At 36.1% G+C, this 22634-nt stretch overlaps 1 protein-coding gene across 4 annotated transcripts in view; it reads left to right on the top strand.

Moving 5' to 3' along the window:
* Window positions 1-22634, top strand: part of PKNOX1 (PBX/knotted 1 homeobox 1) — a 44847-nt gene that overhangs the window by 7079 nt on the left and 15134 nt on the right. For all 4 annotated transcript variants that reach the window (XM_067298302.1, XM_067298280.1, XM_013941647.2 and 1 more), the window contains 4 exons: window positions 3993-4076; window positions 10067-10168; window positions 13511-13638; window positions 14763-14934. In XM_067298302.1, coding sequence (XP_067154403.1) covers window positions 10118-10168; window positions 13511-13638; window positions 14763-14934 — 351 coding nt within the window. In that variant the 5' untranslated portion in view covers window positions 3993-4076; window positions 10067-10117. The remainder of the gene's footprint in view (window positions 1-3992; window positions 4077-10066; window positions 10169-13510; window positions 13639-14762; window positions 14935-22634) is intronic.

Genomic DNA, 22634 nt, shown 5'->3' with positions numbered 1-22634 from the left:
TGTTACGTGTAGTTTTGGGGGTTTTTTTAATAGTCTTTCTAATACAGTCCTTTTATCACTATAGCAGCAAGTTAGGTACTAAATTATTTTTTTGACTTTGGGTCTAAGATGGTATGATAGGAGCATATTGGGTTGATCTTGAGGAAAAATGTCACTTCTCTGTTCTGCCCTAAGCAGGTATGTGTGAGGAATCATGATGTGACAGGGTCCCCTACCCCCTTGGTAGGGTGCTTTTTTGTTTTTTAGGCCTTTGGTTTGTAGGACAGGGTCTTTCTATAGCAGATGTAATCTATAAACTTTTTTGGTTGCTGTTAAGAAGCACTGTGGTAAATTGGAGATTAAAAAAACGTGATTATGCATGCTCCCCAATAAATCTGCTGATGTAAGCAGAAAGGTCATATGCAAGGTTAAGGAGTTAAAGTTTGTTTTAAAAAAAACCAAAAATACCCAAATGCCCTTAATTCTGCTTTCATTCTTATGCCTTGAGGAATTTATATCATCTTACGCATTAATATTCATTTTATCAGCTACTACATACACAAGTTCAGATTGTAAAGTGGCACATTTTATAACACTTATTCGTATACAGTACTTGTAAATAGAAGAATTTCCAGAATTCCTTTAAAATGCAGAAAACGGTTTCCTCATTGAGTGTCGACTAGTAAAAGGTTTGAATCTTCACGTGTGATGGCTTGTTGTTTGTCAGGCTGTGTAACATGATGTACTGATGCTTGGAAAATAAAGTCTGTGATATGCATACTTTATATGCCTTGTTATCAAATGGAGTGGTTTGTGAAAAGGATGATAAAGATTAGTGTAGTAACAAAGCATTGCGTATAGCATTGGAGAGATCTTGCTGAATAAAGTCAGTGTTGCATAGTGTATGTCCAAAATTCCACTTGCAAAGAAAGGTTAACGACAGGTATTAATGTAGCCTGTATATTTGAAGACATTCAATGTTAGCAGTGGATTTTAATTTATCTTTATTTTCAGTTTCTTACAATATAATATGCATTCTTTTTTTTTTAATTTAACCTCATATTTGTCTTGATTAATATATAAATTACTTGATTGCATCACCAAGCAATAAAGGGGGGGGGGAAAGTGACACAAAGTAAATTTTACTGCAATAGAGTATCAGGTTTATGGCTTTCTTAGGGCTTGTCTCCTACGGAAGCTGACAACATAGCTGTTGTATAATAACTATTTAGCTCTATCTGTGTAGTGTAACTCCTTGAGGCTGCTTTAATATTCCTGAACAAGATCATCATCATTCTAAAAGTATATTTCTAAATAATGACTGTACTTCATAAGTACGTAAGATAGAGGAAATGAAAGCCACCTTGCTGCTGAATAAGAAGGATTACATTCCCATTCAGCACAATTTTAATACACTTCAGTATATGTGCATCAACTTCACATTAGCTTATATGTCTTAATTTTACTGAATGTCTCTTTGTAGGCAGGTTGATGGCGATAGGCATCCATTGCAGCAAAGGTAGAATGAATCTCTGATGACATATTATCTTATATACTCTACATATCGCTTCATTATTACTCTTTGAATCCATGAAAATATAAATTTATCTTGATTTTTAATGTATGCTAATATTTATTTATATGAGCATATGCATAAATCTTTTTTTTTTCTTATGAACTGATATGTGAAATGAGAGAATGACTGAACATAGGGTTCCTTCCTGTTTGAATGAACAAGGTTATATTTTACTTTATAGTGAAAACTTCAGTTGCAATATGTCTTTCGAGTGACAAAGAAAGCTGTCACTGGTTATGGTTTCATAGTTAGGTATCCTCTTCATGATGATAACATGGCTTTAAAGCTTGTCTATGAGAGGAATAAAAGGAAAAACAAATTGGCAATATTAATTTCAAGTCTAGGCTCCATAGTGCCTTGGTAAAGATATTATCTCCATCCTTACATAGGTATATCTGCTCCTCTTGTCCCCACTAATATATGTGACAGGGCATAACATGCAAACTCAGATCTTTATTATTTTCTTGTCTGATATGTTTTAGGGTAGACATTGTAGTGTTAACTGTATCAGGTGTCTTTTGGAAGAAGGCATTGCACTTACTGCAATGTCCTCTGGTTCCTTCTCAGCCAAAGCCTTTCCTCTGTAGCATCTTTCACATGGACCTGCATTTCTTTAGTACCTCTCACTTTCTGCCCTTGGTATCTCATACAACAAGGTCTAGAATTTAGCCTGTTTCCAGAGCTTCAGTTGAAGGCTTTGTAGGCAAGGGCTGTTCTTTAGACCTGAAGTATTTTGAGCAGTCAGATCTGGCAGCGGTGGCACTATCAGATCTTTCTTACAGCTGTTTCTGAATGAAGGAAATAGGTTTTTCAGACTTGCAAAGATGAAGCAGTCCTCCTTTATAGCAGTGGTATAGCACAGACAAGGAATGGACAGTCTCTATTTATCTGGCGATGATCTATGTTCAGAAGATTCTATGAAATGAGAAGTCCTTTATTTGGAAATAGCCCAGTAACTTGAGGTAGGTGAAAATACGTATCAAAATTAGAGAAGATAAATAGTCTGGGAAGAAGGAAGTAAGAGGTACGGTCAGAGGAGAATTAAGAAGTTCCAAAAATGAGAGAGCCCATTCTTTGGGAACGTAGATCTTTGACAGTTTAAGAGAAAATGGTAAGAACTAACGGGTCATCTTGAAGCTTTGGAGGCTTCAAAAACAGGTGTATCAGATCAGACTGAAACTTCTCTAGCTCAATATTACATCTCTAACGAATGACTAAAGCAATATACTGCCTGATAACTCCCTAAAGCATCTTCCTAGCCTTTTACAGCTTGAGGGTTTCATGAGCCTGAGATGGTACTGATCTGTAATATCCCTTAACATTTTGTTTCTCTGGGAGCTTGTCAAAAAAAAAAAAAATTGCTTCTACACTGCACATAGTTAAACTTTGGTTCTCAAATCTAAATGCCAACTTCATTTCACTTTCAGAAATGTTGATTTGGAGTTATTTTCATTCCAGTTTTCATGCATTTGGCAAAACTGCAAACACAAGAACTTTGTAAGAAATAGAGATAATCAGATTTAAGATCTTGGCTGTGCATTTTACCCTTAATATCATTTCAGATGGCCTTTCTACAATGTTAGTGTCTGTAACCTCCCCTAAGCTAATTTTGCTGGGTGTAAACTTGGCTAAATATGTCCACTCAGATAATCAGCTCTTTGGCTAACTGCTGGGTTTCTTTAGTGCTTTTTAGGAGTTGTGTTTTCTAAATGCATTTTCGTAATCTTTGCATTATTACTCTTTAAAGTAGCTTTAGGACATCAAACTATTAAATGTAATTTAAGTAATTTTCAATGATAATTTTTGGAAGGCTTTTTTAAATGACTGAATAATTCTATAGTAGTACCTGCCTTCTCAGAACACACGGTACCAATAATGGCTCACACTCCTTCCTCTGTTCTGTGGGGTTCTTTTTCAAAGTAGTGCATTACTTGATCATATCGATATTTGGAATACTTTCCGTTGTTGCTATCAAAGCATGATTATGAAGGAGATTGAAATAAAAAAAATTGACCCTTCTTGGCTTCATGTTTAATTTTTACATGGAAGGATTTCCTTTTAAACACGTCTGAGTTGTTCTTATTTCATTTTATACTTTTATTTTGGGATGTGTCTTTCTAGTCTAAGCAGACAGATAGTGAGCCAGAGAGTAAAATATAAAGGTTCTATATTCAACACAAAGCAAGTCAGCAGACCAAATGTTAGCCTTCTCTTGCAAGCATCAGCAAAGAGGAGATAAAGTTCAACCGATAGCTTGGGATAGGGGAGGCGGGGGGCTAGAGATCATTAAAAATACAAATACCTTGTTCCGGTCAGTTTACTTAAACTTTGAAAGAAGAGCATAATAAAACAAAACCCTTTTTAAAAATCATAGTCAGTCTCAGGAAGTATGTTCTATATTGTTGTCTCCTTCTGAACCTTTTCTGTTATTTCTTAGGTTTCTGTCCACTACCTTGTGCATCGGTGGAATTTCCTCTGCTGGAATGAGATAATGGCCTCTTCAACCAGTTGAAAGAAAGGGGTGAGCAGCTTTCTCACAGCCAGTGTGTTGTCTCCTTTAGAAAATGGTGTGCAGTGGAAACAAATTTCATTACATCTTTTGATGAAAAGTGAAGCCAGTTCTAGATACTTTTCATGTGTCAAACAGGCTTGTTTTGATTTTGTTTCTGTTCTGTTTTGTATGTGAATATAAGGATGTATGTTATACAGCAAATGTCAGTACTTAAGTAAATAAGAATGGACAAATAGCCATACTGAATCTTCCAATCACCAGTTTTTCTCTAACTGTAGTTAATGCTAAGTACTTCAAAAGAAGGTATATAGGGAAAAAGATTATAAGGAACAATTACGTGTTAACAAGTCTGTTGGGTAGTTTCTTCACAACCCTAAGACAATTAGTGGTTGGTTTATACCCTGGAGCATAACTATTTATATCTCATACAAACATCTGTTGTAGCTTGTATATCTTAAAAATGATATTACTGAACTCCAACTGCTTACTTGCACCTTATGTTAACATTACTGGGTGGTCCCCTTTCTTTTAATTATGAAGGAGTAAGTAGACCAAGTGAGGAGTGATGTACGTTAAGTAATCACTTTGTGTACATGTTTCAGATCACCTTTAATCTTTTTTCTTAGATACTCTTAACTTGCACAAAGTTTTCATGTTTCTAATTATGATTACTTCCCTTAATTTAGCTGCTTCTTTCTACTGCATCTTACAGGTTCGCACTTATTTTTATTAAAAGCTTGCATTTTTTTCCTTTCACTTTGTTTTGCAGAACGTAGTGCTTTTATGAATTCTTTTGCCACAGATGTCAGTGGAGTTTCTGAATACAATTCATGTATCAGCTTCCAGTTTACATGACCTTAAACATTCCCTTGAATTTTCCTCACTTTTTGTTTACAAAATAAATAAAATAAGAGTTAATTTTGTTCTGCATGAATCAAGCTGACTGACTCTCTCAGCCTCAGGTTTTGTTATTTGTAACTCTTTGAATGCAACACAAATGCACTGTTTTCCTTCTACTCTCAATTTCTCTCAGGAAGAATAATTGGAATTTTTAAAGCATAGTTGTCCAGAAGTCCTGTGTGCTTAGGCCTACTTCAGATACTGTAAGCCATATAGTATTCGATATAGCTGTTCTGGTTAAAGATGGTCCTGCTGTGAGTTGAAAATCACCATGCATGAGCCAGAAATTACCACACTAATAGGTCAGCCAAGAGCAGGGGTTGTATGAGTGCACAGCAATGTGCTTCAGACAAAGTCAGCTGGTTTATATCATAGCCACTTTTTAACAGTGGGTTGAACTAGCCTGGCTGACTATATGTAAAAAGGATCAGAAATCATTCACATGTTCTTGTGAGCTCAGTGGTAGAGCTGTGGAAATAATTAACTCTGGCAGGGTGGCAGTGATAAACATCTGGGAGTGATAGGAGCTTCAGCTAGCATCATTGTTTACAGAATGAACATCTGCTTAGGCTGTGTATCTGCTAACTAGAACTGTATGCTAAGTTAGATTATAAAAGTCAAACGAATAAATACCTTTTCGGTCATTTTTCTTTAACACAGTTTGTTACTACTACTGGATAATGAGGAGATATTTCTCTTTAGTCAACCACAGTAATTCCTCAGTTAATTGCCTCAGTTTAAGTATGTGATTAGCTCAATTTGTTCTTGATTTGCAGTAGTCATCTTCACTAAATTTCATCAGTTGCTATCTTGCTAATAGCTTAATCTTCCTCTTCTGTAATTATAAGTCAGAAGCAAAGCTCTTATGGGAAATAAAGGCTATACCCATATAGAATTCTTTTCAGCTATTCTGGATAGGGCTAAAGCCCTTCTGGGTGAAATAATCTATGGATCTAGCTCAAAATTGTGCACCTCTTCCTTCCTTCGTATGGCCTGGGGGGGGGGGGGGGGGGTCCAAATTTGAAATGTCTCTTCTGTATGGGAATCTGGACAGAAGGGTCAGTCCAACTTGTTTGATTCCCCTGAAATTCTTGCCATGTTTTATCATCTTCAACAGTTTAAATGTGTTACTTTCAGATCTTGTTGCTTCCCTCTTCATGTTGTTCTTTGGGTCACTAATATTATTTCACAGATCTGTTAACTTTGAGATACTCTAAAGAGACCATGCTTAAACCTCTTTCCTATTTCCTCATTTCTGACTAAGAGCTTTATCTTTCTCCCACGGCTACAATTTTCTTTGATAGCCTTTTGTGAGGAACTTCTTAAACTTCTATAATAATCACTAAATAACATTTACTGTTTTTCATGTTACTTGATTAATTTGACATGTCCAAATGATTTTTGTTTATTAAAAGTTCTGTTTTAACTTTGAGGATAGTCTGGTTTGTACTTCTGATATCACAGTAAGAAATAAGATCTATGCCCTTTGGGAAAGAGAAAAGCAGTTTTTGGAAGGATACTTGCACTTTGCTGTTGTGGGAAATGCTGATTTAAACTTTAACATAGAATGATTGAGAACTATAAAAAAAAAAATTATGATATACTTCTATCAGTAAGAGCATTTATGTCTTCTCTTCCCTAGTTTTTTCTTTTTCTTTTGGTGGAGAAATCAGTAAATTTTGGGAGTTTCAAAGAAATAGATGCTGATATAGAAATAGATACTGAATGACAGTTAACTTGAGTCTATGAAAGCCCTTCAAGCTCAGTGGGGCCCTTCAGCAAATACAGTTCACAGTGGGATTCAAGTTATAAAACCAAGACAAACGTAGCAAGAACTTTGAAATGTTTCTTGTTATTTTTGGTTCCATAATGCAATAGTAAAACACTGTAAATGACATTCATGTAGTTTATTCATGTTATTTAATATGTTTGGGTTAAAAGCTGTAAAAGAACTCAAGTGTTTTTTGAGCTAAATCTCCAGAAAATAGGTGAAGGCTCACTTAAGAAGTTTCTGTTTTTATGATTCTTTTTTATTTTCTATTTTATTGGATTTCTTTCCTTGCAGTGTTTGCATAAGGTGAAAACATTTTGTTTGCACTTTGTTTTGAGAGGAAAATATATACAGGTAGCAAGTATTGACTTAACTTGCCTTTTTTCTGCGGGGGCCTTCTGTGATCAGTCTTTTCATCATTTTCTCATTAATATTAATGGCAACTATGTAGAAACTGGAGGTAGAATAAAGCTTATATATTTGTGTGTGATTAATAGTCATGTGACTAAGTCATAACAAGAGTTCAGTTTTGGCAAAAAAGAAAGTATTAATAGGAAACATACAAAATGAAATCCTGAGTTTTGCAAAGCTAAACATGTTTCCGTGGCTGAACTGGGAGCATAGTTAAGCTAAGCTAAATCGTAGAGCAGCATTTGAGAGAGCAGATCAGATGATTACTAAAATGACAAGGTATTTCATGATCTGTTTTAGATTTTTTTTTAAAAAAGGTAGCATTAGAATTTATCATAAGTTATTTACTGTATAATTTCACATTTTAGAAAGCAGACAGTAGAGAGGAAGCTGTAAGCTGGGAAAGAGTGTTGTATGTTAAAGGTAAAAGACAGAATGTTGGTGGAAGTGTAAAATGCAAGAAAGAGTATTCAGAGTTGCCTAGGTGAATTAAAAGGAGCTTCATCTTTTCCTAAGAAAATATAAAGATTGTGAAATCCCCCTCACCCCCGCTGGGGGGATGATGCTAGCAGGCTGTTGTAGTAGTCTGAGGAGAAAGCTTGTATAAAAATCTGAAAAGGTATTCTTTATACTAGTATTAACATGAGTTTAAAGATGGGACTTTGTCTGTTCTGTTGATGTTTTTTGTTTAGTGATAACATAGCTAAGTGTGTGTCATGGGGAAATCCAGAAAGACTAGTAAAGCTGTATGGCAGAAAGGATATTAGTGTCTTCCTCATCTCCAGCTTGTGTAAACAAAAAAGAAAAAAATAGAATATTAACATTTTGACTAGAGATACTTTAACTAATGTACTAATATTTTATTTTTGGTGTATGTTAAAAATATACTCAAGCACCACAATCTCACAGTGTTTTCATGTGAGGGTTTTGGCTTGTGAGGGTACAGTTTCTGCCAGGCTGTTCTTAGGAGACTTGTGCCATTTTGAACTAAAACATTGGAAAGGACTCTGTTCTTGTGAGCTATTTATTACCTCCAAACTACAACCAGAAAATACTTCCACTAAAGCTATTAGAATCTAAATGCAGTGTCTACCCTCTTCTTCTGTAAATTATATTCTTAAAAAAAAAAAAAAAAATTCTAGGATAGGAGTTCGCAGACTGTAGCATATCTTTTGTCTAATGGTCCACAAACCACTTTAAGATGGTATGTGCATGTTGTCCACAGATAGAAATGATGCAAGCACCTGGCCTAGTGCCAGAACCAAGATCTGCTCTGTCTGTTCGTACTGGTGTTTCCCAAGATACTTTGTTTGCATGAGGTGGCATAGACTCCCAAAGACCAACAGCTTGATTAAAGAATGTGAGCAAAAGACAATAAGCTGGATTGTAAAGGAAGCCACAGTTGTACGGTCATGATGAACTACTCTGATCTTAAAGCTGTAAAAAAGGGTATGGCAGTTATGCTTAGGAAACCCATTTGGAATAGTTGTGTGCAAAGTAAGGCTCAAAGTTTGTCCTGAGGAGTTATGATTTGTCTGTGTGCCTGAAACTGTTAAGTAAACAGAGAAGGGAATCTTGAAGTCTGTCCTAATGTTTCCTAAATGAAACGTTTTACTTGAGACTGTTCTAAACTATAGGGAAAAATATCCAGAATATACAAATTGCTCTTCAAAATGGTCACACGAGGCAGTTGTATACAATGGTGAAGGGAAGATTTGAAAACAATTGAAACATTTTGTAGTGATTAAACACGTTACAAAAAAATAGTTTTAGGGTCAGATCTTTAGCTGGTGAAAATTCTAATACCTAGTTCTGTGTTACTGGCATAAGTGGAAGAGAGCAGAAAACCTGGAAGTAGTTCCTGGATGCGATCTTCTACAAGACATGAGCTCTGTCTTCTTTTTTTTTTTTTTTTTTTTATAATGTATATTTTTATAGCAGCTAAAGCCTTAGGACTGCTACTTGTCAAGGAAAATTGAGTGCTGTGATAATATTTAACAGTAATGGCTTAATGAATTATGCAGTTTTGGTTGTAATGCCTGATAATCTGCCAAGAAAGTGAAATGTAAATTGTTAGATAAACTTTATCTAATGGTAATGTTACACTAAAAAAAATTTTTTTTTTTTTTTTGAACATAAGTCTTAAAAATATTTAACTCATCTAGGCTCCACACTGCAGCTAATGCTTAGAGGAAATGCCATACATAAACTGCATGTATCGTAAATACCACTAGAATTAATATTTTCAAAGCATCAAATATCTATAAAAATGAGACTTCTGAATTCCTAAGTCACTTTTGAAAATATGTAGTCATATAGGCCCAGTTGTTTAAAGATAGTTAGGCATTGTTCCATTCTTTGCTGGTGCTTATATGGCTTAGATAGTAAACTTCGGATTTCAGAAATGATTTGAGACTTAGATTTCTGAAGATAATTTCAAGCATTTTAGTATATAGGATTCATACTCATGAGTAAATAGAGTATTTCTGAACACTTTTTGCATTTGGAGTGCCAGTTGTAGACTATAATTATTTCAGTTATTGTAATGTTCAATGTGTTGTTAGCCTTTTTGAAACACAGAAACATAAATCTTAGCTCTTGTTTTATATATGACCTTATAATAAGTTAGTTGAAGTAGTGCAAAAATACATGCTTAGCTTTACCTGAAGTTTGTGAGTGTAACAAGACCTCATCCTTATAGTAAAAATCTTGAGTTAAAATATGAAATGGTACAATGAACTCTTTATTGATGAAACCTGCTGTGATTTCCAGCATGGCATTTTCTTGAGAAAATGCACATAACTATTTAATTGTCAATAAACTAACAGATTTTTTGTGCATAAATCTTAGTAATTTTTCATCTTGTGAAACTGTATTCTAAGTAACTTTTGTAACTGACATCTTTTACTTTTTTTAGAATATTTGTTCTCACTTACGATGGTTTGACATAATTAACATTTTATTAACCATGATGGCAACACAGACATTAAGTATAGACAACTATCAAGATGGACAACAGGTAAGTGTGTTTTTTCTTTCTCTATGAATTAATACGGTTAGCAAGAGAAAGATGTAGTGCCTTTTCTTTAGTGCCTGCTTTGGCATTGTTTAAGTATCTCATTTGGTTGTAAAAACAAGATCTTTAAAGTGACAAACTAACATGCTTTAATACTTGGACACTTGTATTAAAGGCTTAGCTAGGCCTTGCATAACTTTGCTTAACTTCTGGAAAATGGTTAGACAAAGAGTTTTTCCTCTGATGCTGCCCTAGATGATTTGTCCCTTGCTGTAATGTTGCTATTTTTAGGAAAGTCAAATGGTTATTCTTAATATTTTGTGTATGGACTTTTGTGCTCTTGTGCTTCTGCATTCACAATGACATCTAGGCAGTGATAGACATGTTGGTCTTGAGCAAGTGAAGTATAAATTTAGTTATCTAGAATTATATGGCAATGACTTCATTTGAGTTGCTGCAGTCATGCTGCAGACTAAAAACTGGTAAAATACTTTGCTCAATAACCTCATTAAAATTAATAATTAAAATTAAAATGTTGGTCAGTGGTCTTCCATGCTTTTATTTTTGTTAAAACCAGCTAGAATAATGAAATACTCTCTTCCAGGTATGTCTGGTCATGATGTTTCTTTTTTGTACAACAAGCTGTATATTGCAACAATTTGCATTACTAAATTAAAATACTCTTAGCTGGAGACAACTCATGCCCTGGCCTGTACTCTGAAGACCCATTTTTATGTTACTATGTGTCAGCCCTAAGCAGTAAATACAAGTACTTCTGTCAGCAGATGGCAACAGTGGCGAGCAGTCAGAAGAAAAACAGCAGCTACTTCCATCTCTCAAACAGATGTTTATCTGAATGCAGTCTGGGTTTACCTATTTTGTATGTTTGTTTACAGCTTTTATTGGATTTCTAATTTCTTGTTCTCCTCTCACCTACCTTACATCTTTTACTTTATTCCCCAGAAAATACATGCCTTCCTCTAACATGTTAGTTAAAGTAATGCATGCTTTTGTAAAGAACAAATTGGGAAGAGAGAGTTTTCTTTCCATTTGTTTTGTATCTTAAGCATTCAGTGACCCAGATCGGCAGGTAATTTTGGTGCCTGCTTCTTCTGTACTTTGGAAATGACCCACAAAAAATAGCTTGCAGTTATAAGGGAGCTATTTCCTTTTTCCAGTAAGATCTCCTCCACCTTCAAATTCTGCAGACGTATGGCTCAACATTTATAATCGCTTATATGAGTCATCCCCTTTTAGTTTGCCCCTCCTTCCTGTCACTAGCCAAGAAATGAGTTCACTAGTTACATCTTTTTGCAGGCACTCTGGCATAAAAATCATCTGTGCTTGCTGAGGAAGCTTTCTGCAAAGCAGGATGCTCTGCTGGGTAGGATACTTTGTCATTTACTTAGTTTCCTGTTTAGCTAGAAGGTGGCTTGGCCCTGTCAGGTCATAAAGCACAAGCCTTTCAGTTCTCTCAGTCCCTTGCTGGGATAGTGTAAATTTCTTTTGCGTATGTTGTGTGGAAATAGATGAAATTCTATCAGAGTCAGATTCTCAGCAAGGTTTTGGAGGCCAGCTTTTCCCTCGAGGAGTCGTTCCTGAGAGGTGACACGATGTATTTCATGGGAAAAGATGGGAGATGAATGCCTTCTGTACACTAAGTTCATTTCTGAAGGCGTTAATTCTGACTGCGTGGTGATATGTAGAATAGCATCTCTTTTCTGATCAAAATAAAATGTGTTAGGCTTAAAGTAGAAGAAGATTGCAGTGACTTGTTTTCTTTGTATGGATGTAGCCAGTGTTCAAAGGGGAGAAAACCAAGGCTGTTTCTTTTGGTTGGTTTGTTTGCTTTTTTGAAGGGAAGCTATGACTCTCAGGGGTCAGGTTCCATAAGATAACTTTTAGCCTAAAGGATTTTTTATCTTGGAAGTGATGGAAAATCCATTGCCAAGCCTTAAAAGCACCTCCAATGTATTCCCAGCCACCTAGTGTAATTTAGGATGTGCTAGGTAGAGGCTCTGGCTCTGTGGTGTTGTTCCAGTGCTGGCAGATTGTGTGATGGTGCTCTGAAGTAGATCTGGTGAAAAAATCTGTTTTTGTAGACAAACAGTTGAATAGAGTGGGTATTAACATCTGGAGGGGTAGAGGGTGAACAGGAAAAAGCCAGAAGAAGAAGAAGCCAAAAGGCTCTTCCTCAGAAGAGGGGAAGAGTAGCGTTCAACTAGATGCACTGCTAATGGAAAAATAATGTGGAAATTAAGCTGTTGTTGACCCCAGTATGATAAACAATATTCATGTGAAGTTTTCTTCAACACTATCAATGTGACTGTGCAATTACATAGTCTTTAGGAAATTTAATAGGACTTTGTATTCTTTTCAGTAATATTTTAAAAATATGTATATTTTTAAAGTTTTTCAGAGGAATTTCTGCTATTCCCCCCCCCCTTTTTTTTTCCCTCCCTACCTTAATATTGCAGTTCCTATTGCTCCACTTATTTCAGACCACCAGTCCAGATTGGTCGTTTTTCACTCTCATGCAAATTTATCATTTTAGACTGACATCTTTTACATGAGGTGATTAAATTTGTTGTGTATGAATATGTGAGTTGCATTTAGATAAGCTGGCATACATATGACTTATAAAAATACTTTTTAAAGGCAGTTGCTTAGATTTTGTTTCCTCACAAATCGCATAAATCTTTTTGTTAAATGGATTTGTAGATGTAGTTACTGCTGTTTTTTTCCATAGCTTGATATTCCTAACTTGTTACCTCAGTATGTAAATTTGAGTGCTAAAACTCAGTGGAAGTTATGTTCCTGATCACTGAAAGATTGGTAAGACATAGAATATTTTAGTTCTCTATAAGAAAGTGGACATTTTAACGGACAAGAAAAACTAGTTTCAGAATCTCTTTGCTTCAGTATCATGCTATAATCTACAGTAAGGACTGAGAAAGAAAACTCGGAGTAGAAACTTTCCTTCCTGTTGTTTTCATCATAAAGGCTCTTTATGCAGGCATCCTCATAAAGTTTTTGGAGCAATGTACTCTAGCCTATTCCAAAAATAGCCACTTGAGAGATGAAATGTTTTAACAATTCACTGATATCTGTCATTCCCATTTTAAAGCTGAGTGCTGAAACTTGAAGTGACCTTTACCCTTCAAAAAGTGTCAAAGATTAAAAGAGTTTTTTTGTTACTGCTTATGTTTTTTGTGCAACTGCCAAGTCATACCAACCTTCTGGCAATTTGGTAGCCCTTTGCGTTGCTATTTCCTTAGAAAACAGTACACTTATTTTATGTCAAGCACACAGATTTACTAATAACTTATCCTCCTTTTTCTACAGATGCAAGTAGTAACAGAATTAAAAACTGAACAAGATCCAAACTGCTCTGAAACTGATGCAGAAGGGGTGAGTCCTGCCCCTGTAGAATCTCAAACTCCAATGGATGCAGACAAGCAGGCTATTTACAGGTAGTAGTGGACTTGCGTTCTGTCTTTTGAAGGGTAGAGTTGTTTTTTGTTTTTGTTTTTAAACAACAGGCAGATTAAAATCAGATGATCTCTTGGTTATTTGTCTCAGTAGTTTGCAGGGAAAGAATCAGATCAAATTAGTTTTGTTATCAGTCTTTACCCAAGAAAACCTTCCCCTTGTTGTGGGATTGCTTATACTTCAGTATAGTATCAAAGTTATTCTAAAGATAGCCTCATTGAAGGAGCAAGTGTAATTTAGCAAGTTATTCGGGCTGTTGAACTATGATCACTATTTTTCATACTGTAGCTTTTATCTTAAATGTCGTGTTTAATTTTTATTGTGATTATCAGTCTTTACTCCCTTTTCTTTAGGGGTGACAATCTATTGCCCAGTAGTTAGCTCAAACTGGATTAAATGTTGATGTAAAAAAATCATATTTTGAAATCTTCCAATATTAAGTGCTGTGCTGAGCAGTAAGTGCAGTTTTGATGAGCTTTCAGTGTTCTTTCTTTTTAATTGCTTTATAAAGTTGTAATTACTGTCAGTGAGCAGGTGAAAACTGAAGCAAAAAGGCATAGCACAAGTCTCCAAATAAGTGGATAACAAAATCATAGTTCTGCTCTGAGCCAGTCTAAATGATTACATAGGAGGCCTCTGAGTACAGCCTATCTACCATTCTCAGTTTTATCAATCTATAAGGCATTTTGTGATATGTAAATAAGACCCACATTGAAGAATAAGTGAATTATCAGATTTGATTATTTAAATATGTATTCATCCTATTTGTAACTGCTAATCCCCATTTCTAATGCACTGTATTAATGTATCTCTTGCCACTCAATTACAGTAAATAAAGCAATATGCCATAGCTTTGTAGCTTGTGATTGTTGTTTATTTAAATATTTTACTGCACTGCTTGTATCTAGATTGTACAGTAAATGAAAATGAAAAAACAAGCTTTCATCATGTTCTGCTATAGCCAATTGTGTTACATGCAGTCTTTTCCAAGTCTTGTTTTTCTACTTCTTGCACAAGTGCCTGTTACCTTACATGAGGTAGATATTTAGTTTTTCAGTGGTGTATGTGTAAGTGAAATACTTATATATTTTAACTCTTATTCTAGGCACCCACTATTTCCCTTGTTAGCATTATTATTTGAAAAATGTGAACAATCTACACAAGGTTCAGAAGGCACAACTTCTGCTAGTTTTGATGTAGATATTGAAAATTTTGTAAGGAAGCAGGAGAAAGAAGGGAAACCGTTTTTCTGTGAAGATCCAGAAACTGATAATCTGGTAAGTATAAGCTGTTCATTTTATTTCTTAAACAATCATAATGTTTGCCTCTTCTTCCTAATTTCTTGTCTTAGCTGGTGCTCATAGTTTCTGCACAGATATTTCTTCCTACAGGGGATTTTTTTTTTTTGTATTAATGCTGAAAAACATTTTCTGAAGTTTCTTCCAACCCTTTTTTTTTCCCTTTATCTATAAACTCTTATTGGGTCCTTCACAGTTGTTTCCTCTATGGGCTTCTAGACTGGCTGAGATCATTGTGTAAGAAATGAGCAGAAACACATGCTTGCCATAGCCAAATTGACCTTACAAATCAATTTTAAGGTGCCAAGCATATGAAGTATGTTTACTAAAAAAATTTAATCAGTGGAAGTTATTCCAGCTGTTTGTTTGTTTGTTTAGCCTGGGTTCTAGTTAATGTTAAAGGAGAGAAAGTTAAAGAAGAGCTGCTATAAGATGAGCTTGCGAACTCTTAAACATTAACACATTTTTGCTCATATGTCATTGTCTCCTTTAGACTTTCTGAAAGTCCTTCCTGGGGTGAAGTTGTGATTTCTCCAGGCTGTTAGTGTCCTGCTTGAATCACATTTCTAGAGAACATCTCTCTTGGCTCTCTTGTAGTGCTTGTTTCTAAACTGTCTGCCTGCCCTCCTCTTTTTAGAATCATGTGGCAACTAGATTTTATCATGTTCAAGAGTTCATGGATTATTGGGGTCAAGTGTTGATCTCCAGGGTGAGGGGGGGTTCTGGGTTTTTTTGGTGGGTTGTTGTTTTGTTGTGAATACCTGGTCTCTTAAGGTGACTGTGTAATAGAACAAGTCTGCATCCTTCAGCCTACCTCATAGAAGAAAAGGCTACTTAATTTAGTTTTGTTTGTGAATGTAAGTATTGAGAGGAGCTGTAAACATCAATGAGAAAAAAATAATGTTTTATAATGGATATCTAGAAAGACTTAAGTGTGCAATTCATATCCTGTGTGGAAGACTAAGGTAATGTACCTGGTAAAAACTTCTAACCAAAAGATGATTTACATGAGAGAAATGTGAGATGCTGCTTTGAATTGGTAGAAGTGTTGCAGTGAACAGCATGTTGGGAGGGGCGCATATGGTTGCAAAAAAAAGGGGTCAATTTTGCCTGCTTTTGCAAGCAGACTAAATAGTCATATGACTGATTTTCAGTGTTCTGACTTCTGGGAAGATAGTATTGAAATACTGTCATGAAAAATAAAGCTGAAAGAGCCTTTGTGTATTACTAGACAAGCGTGAGAGGAAAGAAGACAGAGGACAGTATGTTGTAGAGTGAGGCAGGCTTTTACAATTCTAGCTAAAGAGGCTTAAAAAGTTACCTTCTCAGCTACTTGTTACCTCTTTTTAATTGTAGGTTATGGTGCCCATGACTGAAATATCTTAATAGATTGTGTCTATGCTCTTAGTCTATGTAAACATGAAGTCAGGTTAGTTTACATCCTCTTTAAGGATGGATCAGGTTAATGTAACTTACTTTGCACTAGTCCACCTGCAGGAGTGCTTCTGGAAAGTTCTTACATCTTGGCTATGGAGCTGATGACTTATATGCTGTCATGAACCACTACAGGTGAATTTTCAATGGTTTTGCTTGTTTGATTTGCAGAAGATTTTTACTCTCAATTTGGAAACATTTTGAGGCTCAAATAAGATTTTGGGATAGAAGATGACCCAAAACAATGCATTCAGAAAGATGGGAAAGCAGCTAAAGGAAGAGTCATAGGCTTTTACCTACCTCAGAGTACCTTGTGCATATTAAGTGCATCTATTCCCAGTACATAAAGATAGTCTCAATATTAGTGTGAAGATTTTCAGTTTATAAATGAAGAACAAGTGTTGACTTGTTTGACCAAAGTTATAGCCAGAACAGAATTTAAACCGCAGAATCTCAGTTTAATATCTTAATCTTTAGATCTCCATGGACAAATTTTGATGCAGCCCACTTGACTAAGATTTACTGGTTTTACAATGACTTAGTTTTCCAGATAGAAGGCAGTTGACATAAACACTAAAATAGTTCCATGGATAAACCCTGTAGCAGAATGACTATTGCTACTGTAGGAAGAAAAAATTAGAACGTGAAAGAGAAAAAATTAAGGTAAAGGGAAATAAACCATACTTTTCCTCTTTGGCTACTACCCTAGTGTTAGAAGCAATGGTGTGGGGTGCTTTGTTTCTTTTCTTTGAAATGTCAGTGGAGTAGCACTACCTTTGTGAAATACTTGTAGCACAATATAATGACTGTCTTTTAAATGTAAGCAGAAATAAGTACTTCAGAATGGCTTTAAGGAGATGGTCCTGTTTCAGTACATGAAGAGTGTGGCTGTTCTGTTAGGGTACGGAAATCTTTGGAGGTTTATCTGCGCTGGTGCCATCATTTTAGATACTTCTTGAACAGGAAAGGTTTCTTGCAAACTTTCAAAAAAAAAAGAGAAAAGTTTAATGAGGGAGAAGGAAAACCACTGATGAATGCAGTTCATCATGGATGTCATTTTGCACATGACACAAAATCTTGTGGGACCTTTGGTTATTAAAGCAGTGAATTGTACACAGAATTTACTAAATAATATATCAGTTTGGGGATTTTGTTGTTTGACCCAAGTATCTAGAAAGTTGACTACCAGGTGTACACACAACTTTAGAACAGCTTCTTCCTTCATCTGTTTCACTCTGCGATATGTTTATTGTTTTTTGCCACTGCTATCAGTGGCACCTTCTGAGGGCTGCTTGCACATCAGTTGTGAATTTAAAGACACTAATAAAATTTCCCATGTTTTTTTTCCCAAAGACTTTTCTGAATATATTTGCCTCCAATTCTTTACTCAAAATAAAAATGAGTTCTGTTCCGCATAAAGTGGATCTGCTGACTTGCTCAGCCTCAGGTTATTTTCCTCACTTGTAACTCTCTGAATTTAACACAGATGTATTGTTTTCCCTTATCCCTTTGCTTCCAATTTCTTTAGAAAAGAATATCTGGAATCTGATAGTTGGAACCTAATAGTTCTGGCTCAGTGGATGAGGGGAGGGCACTGAATGTTGTTTATTTTGACTTGAGTAAGTCTTTTGACACTGCCTCCCATAACATACTCATAGACAAACTGATGAAGTATAGGCTAGGTAAATGGTCAGTGAGGTGGACTGAAAACTGGCTGAACTGCTGGGCTCAAAGGGTTATGATCAGCCGCATGAAGTCCAGTTGGCGGCCAATCACCAGTGGTGTATCGCAGAGGTTGATACTGGGGCCAGTACTGTTGAACATCTTCATTAATGACCTGGGTGATGGGACAGAGTGCACCCTTAGCAAAATTGCAGACTATACTAAATTGATTGATAAACCAGAGGGCTGTGCTGCCGTTCAGAGGGACCTCGACAAGCTGGAGAAATGGGCTGACAGGAATCTTGAGTTCAACAAAGGGAAGTTCAAAGTCCTACACCGGGGGAGGAAGAACCCCCATGTTCCAGTAGAGGTTGAGGGGCAACCATCTGCAAAGCAACCTGAGGGTTGTATTCAAATAATCCTTCTTCCTAATTGTCCTGTTTCTGGTTTTAGTGGTGACAAAGTCACTTGGTTTCTGTGTTTCTTATGGTTGTTGATGGGCTGCACAAATCTGGCTGACTTTGCTTGAAATGAATGCGGAAGTCTAGTGTTTCATGGCACAGCTATGGTAGGAGGTACCTAACTATGACAGCTGAGGTCACTGCTATCTTAAACTGGAACCACAGTGCAAAGTTAACTTGTCTTTGGCATTGGGCTCCTGTTCTATAGTCATATTGTTAGCCATGCCTTTCTTTTACCAGATACCAAATGAAATCTGAGTGTGATTTCTCCTCTGCTTGTCCTGGGGACTGGGAGCTCTGAACAGCTGCCATGCTGACAGGCAGCTCATTTAGTCAGGGGCAGCAAATAGAAGAGCAGAAGAGTTTCTTCAAGTTGAGGATTAGCTAATCCATTCTTCAGGCTGTGCTTCTGTTTGAAATATTGGTGCTCGCACAGAGAAGACTCTAGCTGGGTTTAGCGGCAGTTTTTTCTTCCTTGTGTCATATAAATAAATACATTAATTTTTACATAGATTTAAAAATCTCTGTTGTAGAGGGGGGGAAGAAGAAGGGATCCTAAAACTGTGTTCCTTTTGTTACTTGTCATCTTTTTTCTCCCTTTTGAACTCCAATGTTAAATAAACCATGCACTTGAAGGGAGAAACTAGCAGATACTGCTAATTAGAAGAAGCTGGAAGGGTGGAGTGAGCAGGCTAGACAACTGCTTGCTTTTCGCCTCTGCTCTTATCTGATTCTGGTGGAATCAAATAAGTTGTAAATGCTTGTTCAGTAGTAATCATTCAACTTAGAGCCAGAGCTAAACTGAGATGAATCGAGCATTTTAGTACTATAAAAAGCAACACTCAAGTCCTATCAGAACAAAAGTCATAAGCCTGCCTAATGTAAGGAGATCGGCCACTAATTCAGATAGTTCAGCTTTCTTCTTTTTATTTATTTATTTATTTATTTATTGAAATGGCTTGTAGATCTCAATTATTCTGGATAGTTTATGTGATGAACTGAAACTAGTGGCTCCAAAGCAGAAGAATACCATTTTGGTGTCTCCACCAGCCTTAACTGGCTCCATACTGCATATAGGCTAATTGACTAGATATCAGAAATTTGGAAATTTTACAAATACTGATTGTGGGGGCTTTTATAGATGAATGTTAGTATCCTGGCAATATTTCACACTGCACAGTCACTTAAAGTGCCTTGAATATTCACCAAAAAAGAGTTTGTTTTGCATCCAAAGGACTGCAAAATGTTCATCTGGAAGGCACAGACATTAGGTCAGTTTGGCCAGAAAGTAAGGTCATTAAAAGCTGTGTTAGACTGTGCTAACCTGAGTAGCTCTTAGCAAGCTGCAGTCTAGATTACCTCTTGTTACTTTGATATTATGATATCTGTTCCATTCTAAATTAATTGGTGGTTTCCTTCCTTAGTAGTATAAAGGATTTCAGCACTGGGAAATACAGTGAGAATCCGCTGGAAATTTCATTTTAAGGACAGTCTTGGTCCATACATGGTTAAGCCTGGCCTGTAAATAGGGTTTCAATCCTTTTGGATTATCTTTATAGAGGGATTCAGTTCTTTCAAGTTACAACATCAACAGATTCAGTTGGTGATCTTGAAACCATATGGCAAAGGTATGGTCAACACTGAAATAGTGACACTCGACCACTTTTGCAGTGTCTTACCCAAGTCTGACTTTCAGGTGCACCATCAATATAGAGAGTTTGCAATGAGATGGATGGGAGCATTTCCATTAATATTGATGGCTTCTGGATTGTGTCAGAGAAGTGTTATTAGGGTTCAGTGTATTTAGAAGGGCAAGAACTTCTCAGAATAGATTATAAGAATTTGGAAAGAGGGAAAAAATTGGCACTTCCATAAGCAAGGTTATGAATTTTTAAGTTATTCTCTTTGTGACATGGCCTGGACTAAACATTTTTTATTGGACTTTGTACAGCTGTTGCTGTGTTTGTATTCTTTTTCTGTATGTGTGTTTTCATGTGATTAAGACAGAGATGGTTTTGGCCTTAGCAGTACTGGTAAGGTGTACTTGTAATCTGTGATCTTTGTTCATCGTGCAGGGTGAGCAGAAGGATGGGGCATCCCCTGCTTTAAGCATTTCTCTGAAAAAAAAATTTTCAGGCTCATGTTCAAAACTGCAGCACTAAAAAAACCCTCAAAACTGTGTTACAGCTTCCCTGCAGCAGTGAGGTTACAGTTGTTTTCTCTTCCTTTATTTGAGAAGTATATGAGATGCCTCTCTCCTTTTCAAGGAAGAACATATCACAGGAAAATGCAAAGTTCAATTTTGATTGATTTATGGTTAGTTTTGACTTTAATTCAATTTTCACTTTGTGTGTCAACCATCAATTTGAAACTAAACCTAAACCGAAGGTGGGACTCTTTTTTCAAACAAATGTTGATAAATAAATGATATAAATATGGGTAATGGTTTAAGGAAAAAAAGTCTGACTAAACAAAACTAATTCATCACTAATACAGTCAAATATTGTGTGCGTAAAGGTATATTATTTGTTACCTCAGGCTCAACCCAGCAAAGAGCAGATGAGAGAGGCTAACGAACTTCTGTTTAAGGCATTCACTAATGCATGTACTCTATGTTGGTCTGCCACATGTAAAGAATTTTATAATTTAAGTGTTTTGGTCTCTGAACCTCTTCAGCTATCGCAGCATTACGGGATAATCATTAATAACTATGAAAGAAACATAGGTGACCTTTTTTGTGTGTTAAATCTCGTTAAATTTGCATAGTTTAACTCATTTATGTTTAAGGGCAATTTTAAAGGCAACCACTGTAGAGGGCTATTCTAGAAGACTGCCGTCTTATATACCTCAGTGATGGGCCATTACACTTCTTAATCCACAGGCTTTTGGTGTTAAAAGCTCCTAAGGATTACTAGGTTTTAATTTGGAGTAACTGCCTCAAGCATATAGCTCAGGTTTTTCTGCAACTGTGCTTTTAAAGATTTTTTTTTTTTTTTAATGCTGTTAGAAGGGCTAAGATTTCCTTTTTTGTTATTGTTTTGTGGGGGGGGTCTCTTGTTTATTTTAACATACAATTTTCTAGATTGGGTGAATGTCATGCAACTGGAAAACCTCTTGCAAAAAAACAGGAAAAGATCTGTTGTAATGAAAGCTAAAGTCATCATGAGGAGAGGGGAGTGCACCCAGAAGTTTACCAGCCTTGATCTCCTTAAGATAGCCTGAATAAAGGCTACTTTCAGCTCCCAGTTGGCTTCTTTGGTTAGGAGCAGTAAGTGGGCGATGTAGTAAGGTGTCATTTCTGGTCATTGGATTCAGTGCTCTGGCCAGGTAAACAACCCTGTATATGTGACAGATCCTTCCAAATAATGGTAAAATGAAGCTCTGCACTGTGTTTTAAAATACAGTCCATTCAGTTTCATAAAACTGAAGCATATTTTTCTTGGAGATCTAGAATAGCAAGTAAGTGTTGGGGGTGGCACACTGGATAAAAATAAAATCAGTAATTATTTTGCCAGTCTCTTGTGTGCATATTTAAATGTCCTGGATTTGCTATTGCACCATCAAAATTGACACCATCTGGATTTAGTTTTAGCTTTTGATCTTCTGCCATGACCCTTACTATCACCTACGCTATTTTTATGCAGTATGTAATACCACTAGCTGTCGCAGCCTACAAGTCTTTTTCTCACAGTAAGCAGATAAGGATTCTCATTCTGTACATATCTCCTGTACTTCATTTTTTGTTTAACTGCGGGTTTGTGAAAAACTATTTAGTTACTACAAGCATTGCTGAGCAAGATAAGACTTTTGAACCTTTTTATTCTAATTTTATACAAAAATAAATGCTAGTGGGTTTTTGTTATGGACAAAATGACAGGATGTTTCCTGTATTGTTCCCCCCCGCCCTGCCAAGCAATCGGTGTGACAAACTTGTGCTAAGTCACAGAAGGTTCTTCTCAGAGTATGTCAAATTCATCTGTACACTGTTGGTTTTCTTGATTCAGGGTGTGATGTGGAACTGAACCTTATATTTCTGACTTGTAGCTGTTCCAACCACGCTTTTTAAATAGTATATCTGGATGGGATTATTTCCCTTCCCATCTAGTCTTGTGTGATATATGG

The sequence above is a fragment of the Apteryx mantelli genome, chromosome 1 (genome assembly GCF_036417845.1).
Source record: "Apteryx mantelli isolate bAptMan1 chromosome 1, bAptMan1.hap1, whole genome shotgun sequence".
NCBI lineage: Eukaryota > Metazoa > Chordata > Aves > Apterygiformes > Apterygidae > Apteryx > Apteryx mantelli.
The sequence above is the reverse complement of the archived record's forward strand: the minus strand, read 5'-3'. Positions and strand labels throughout refer to the sequence as shown.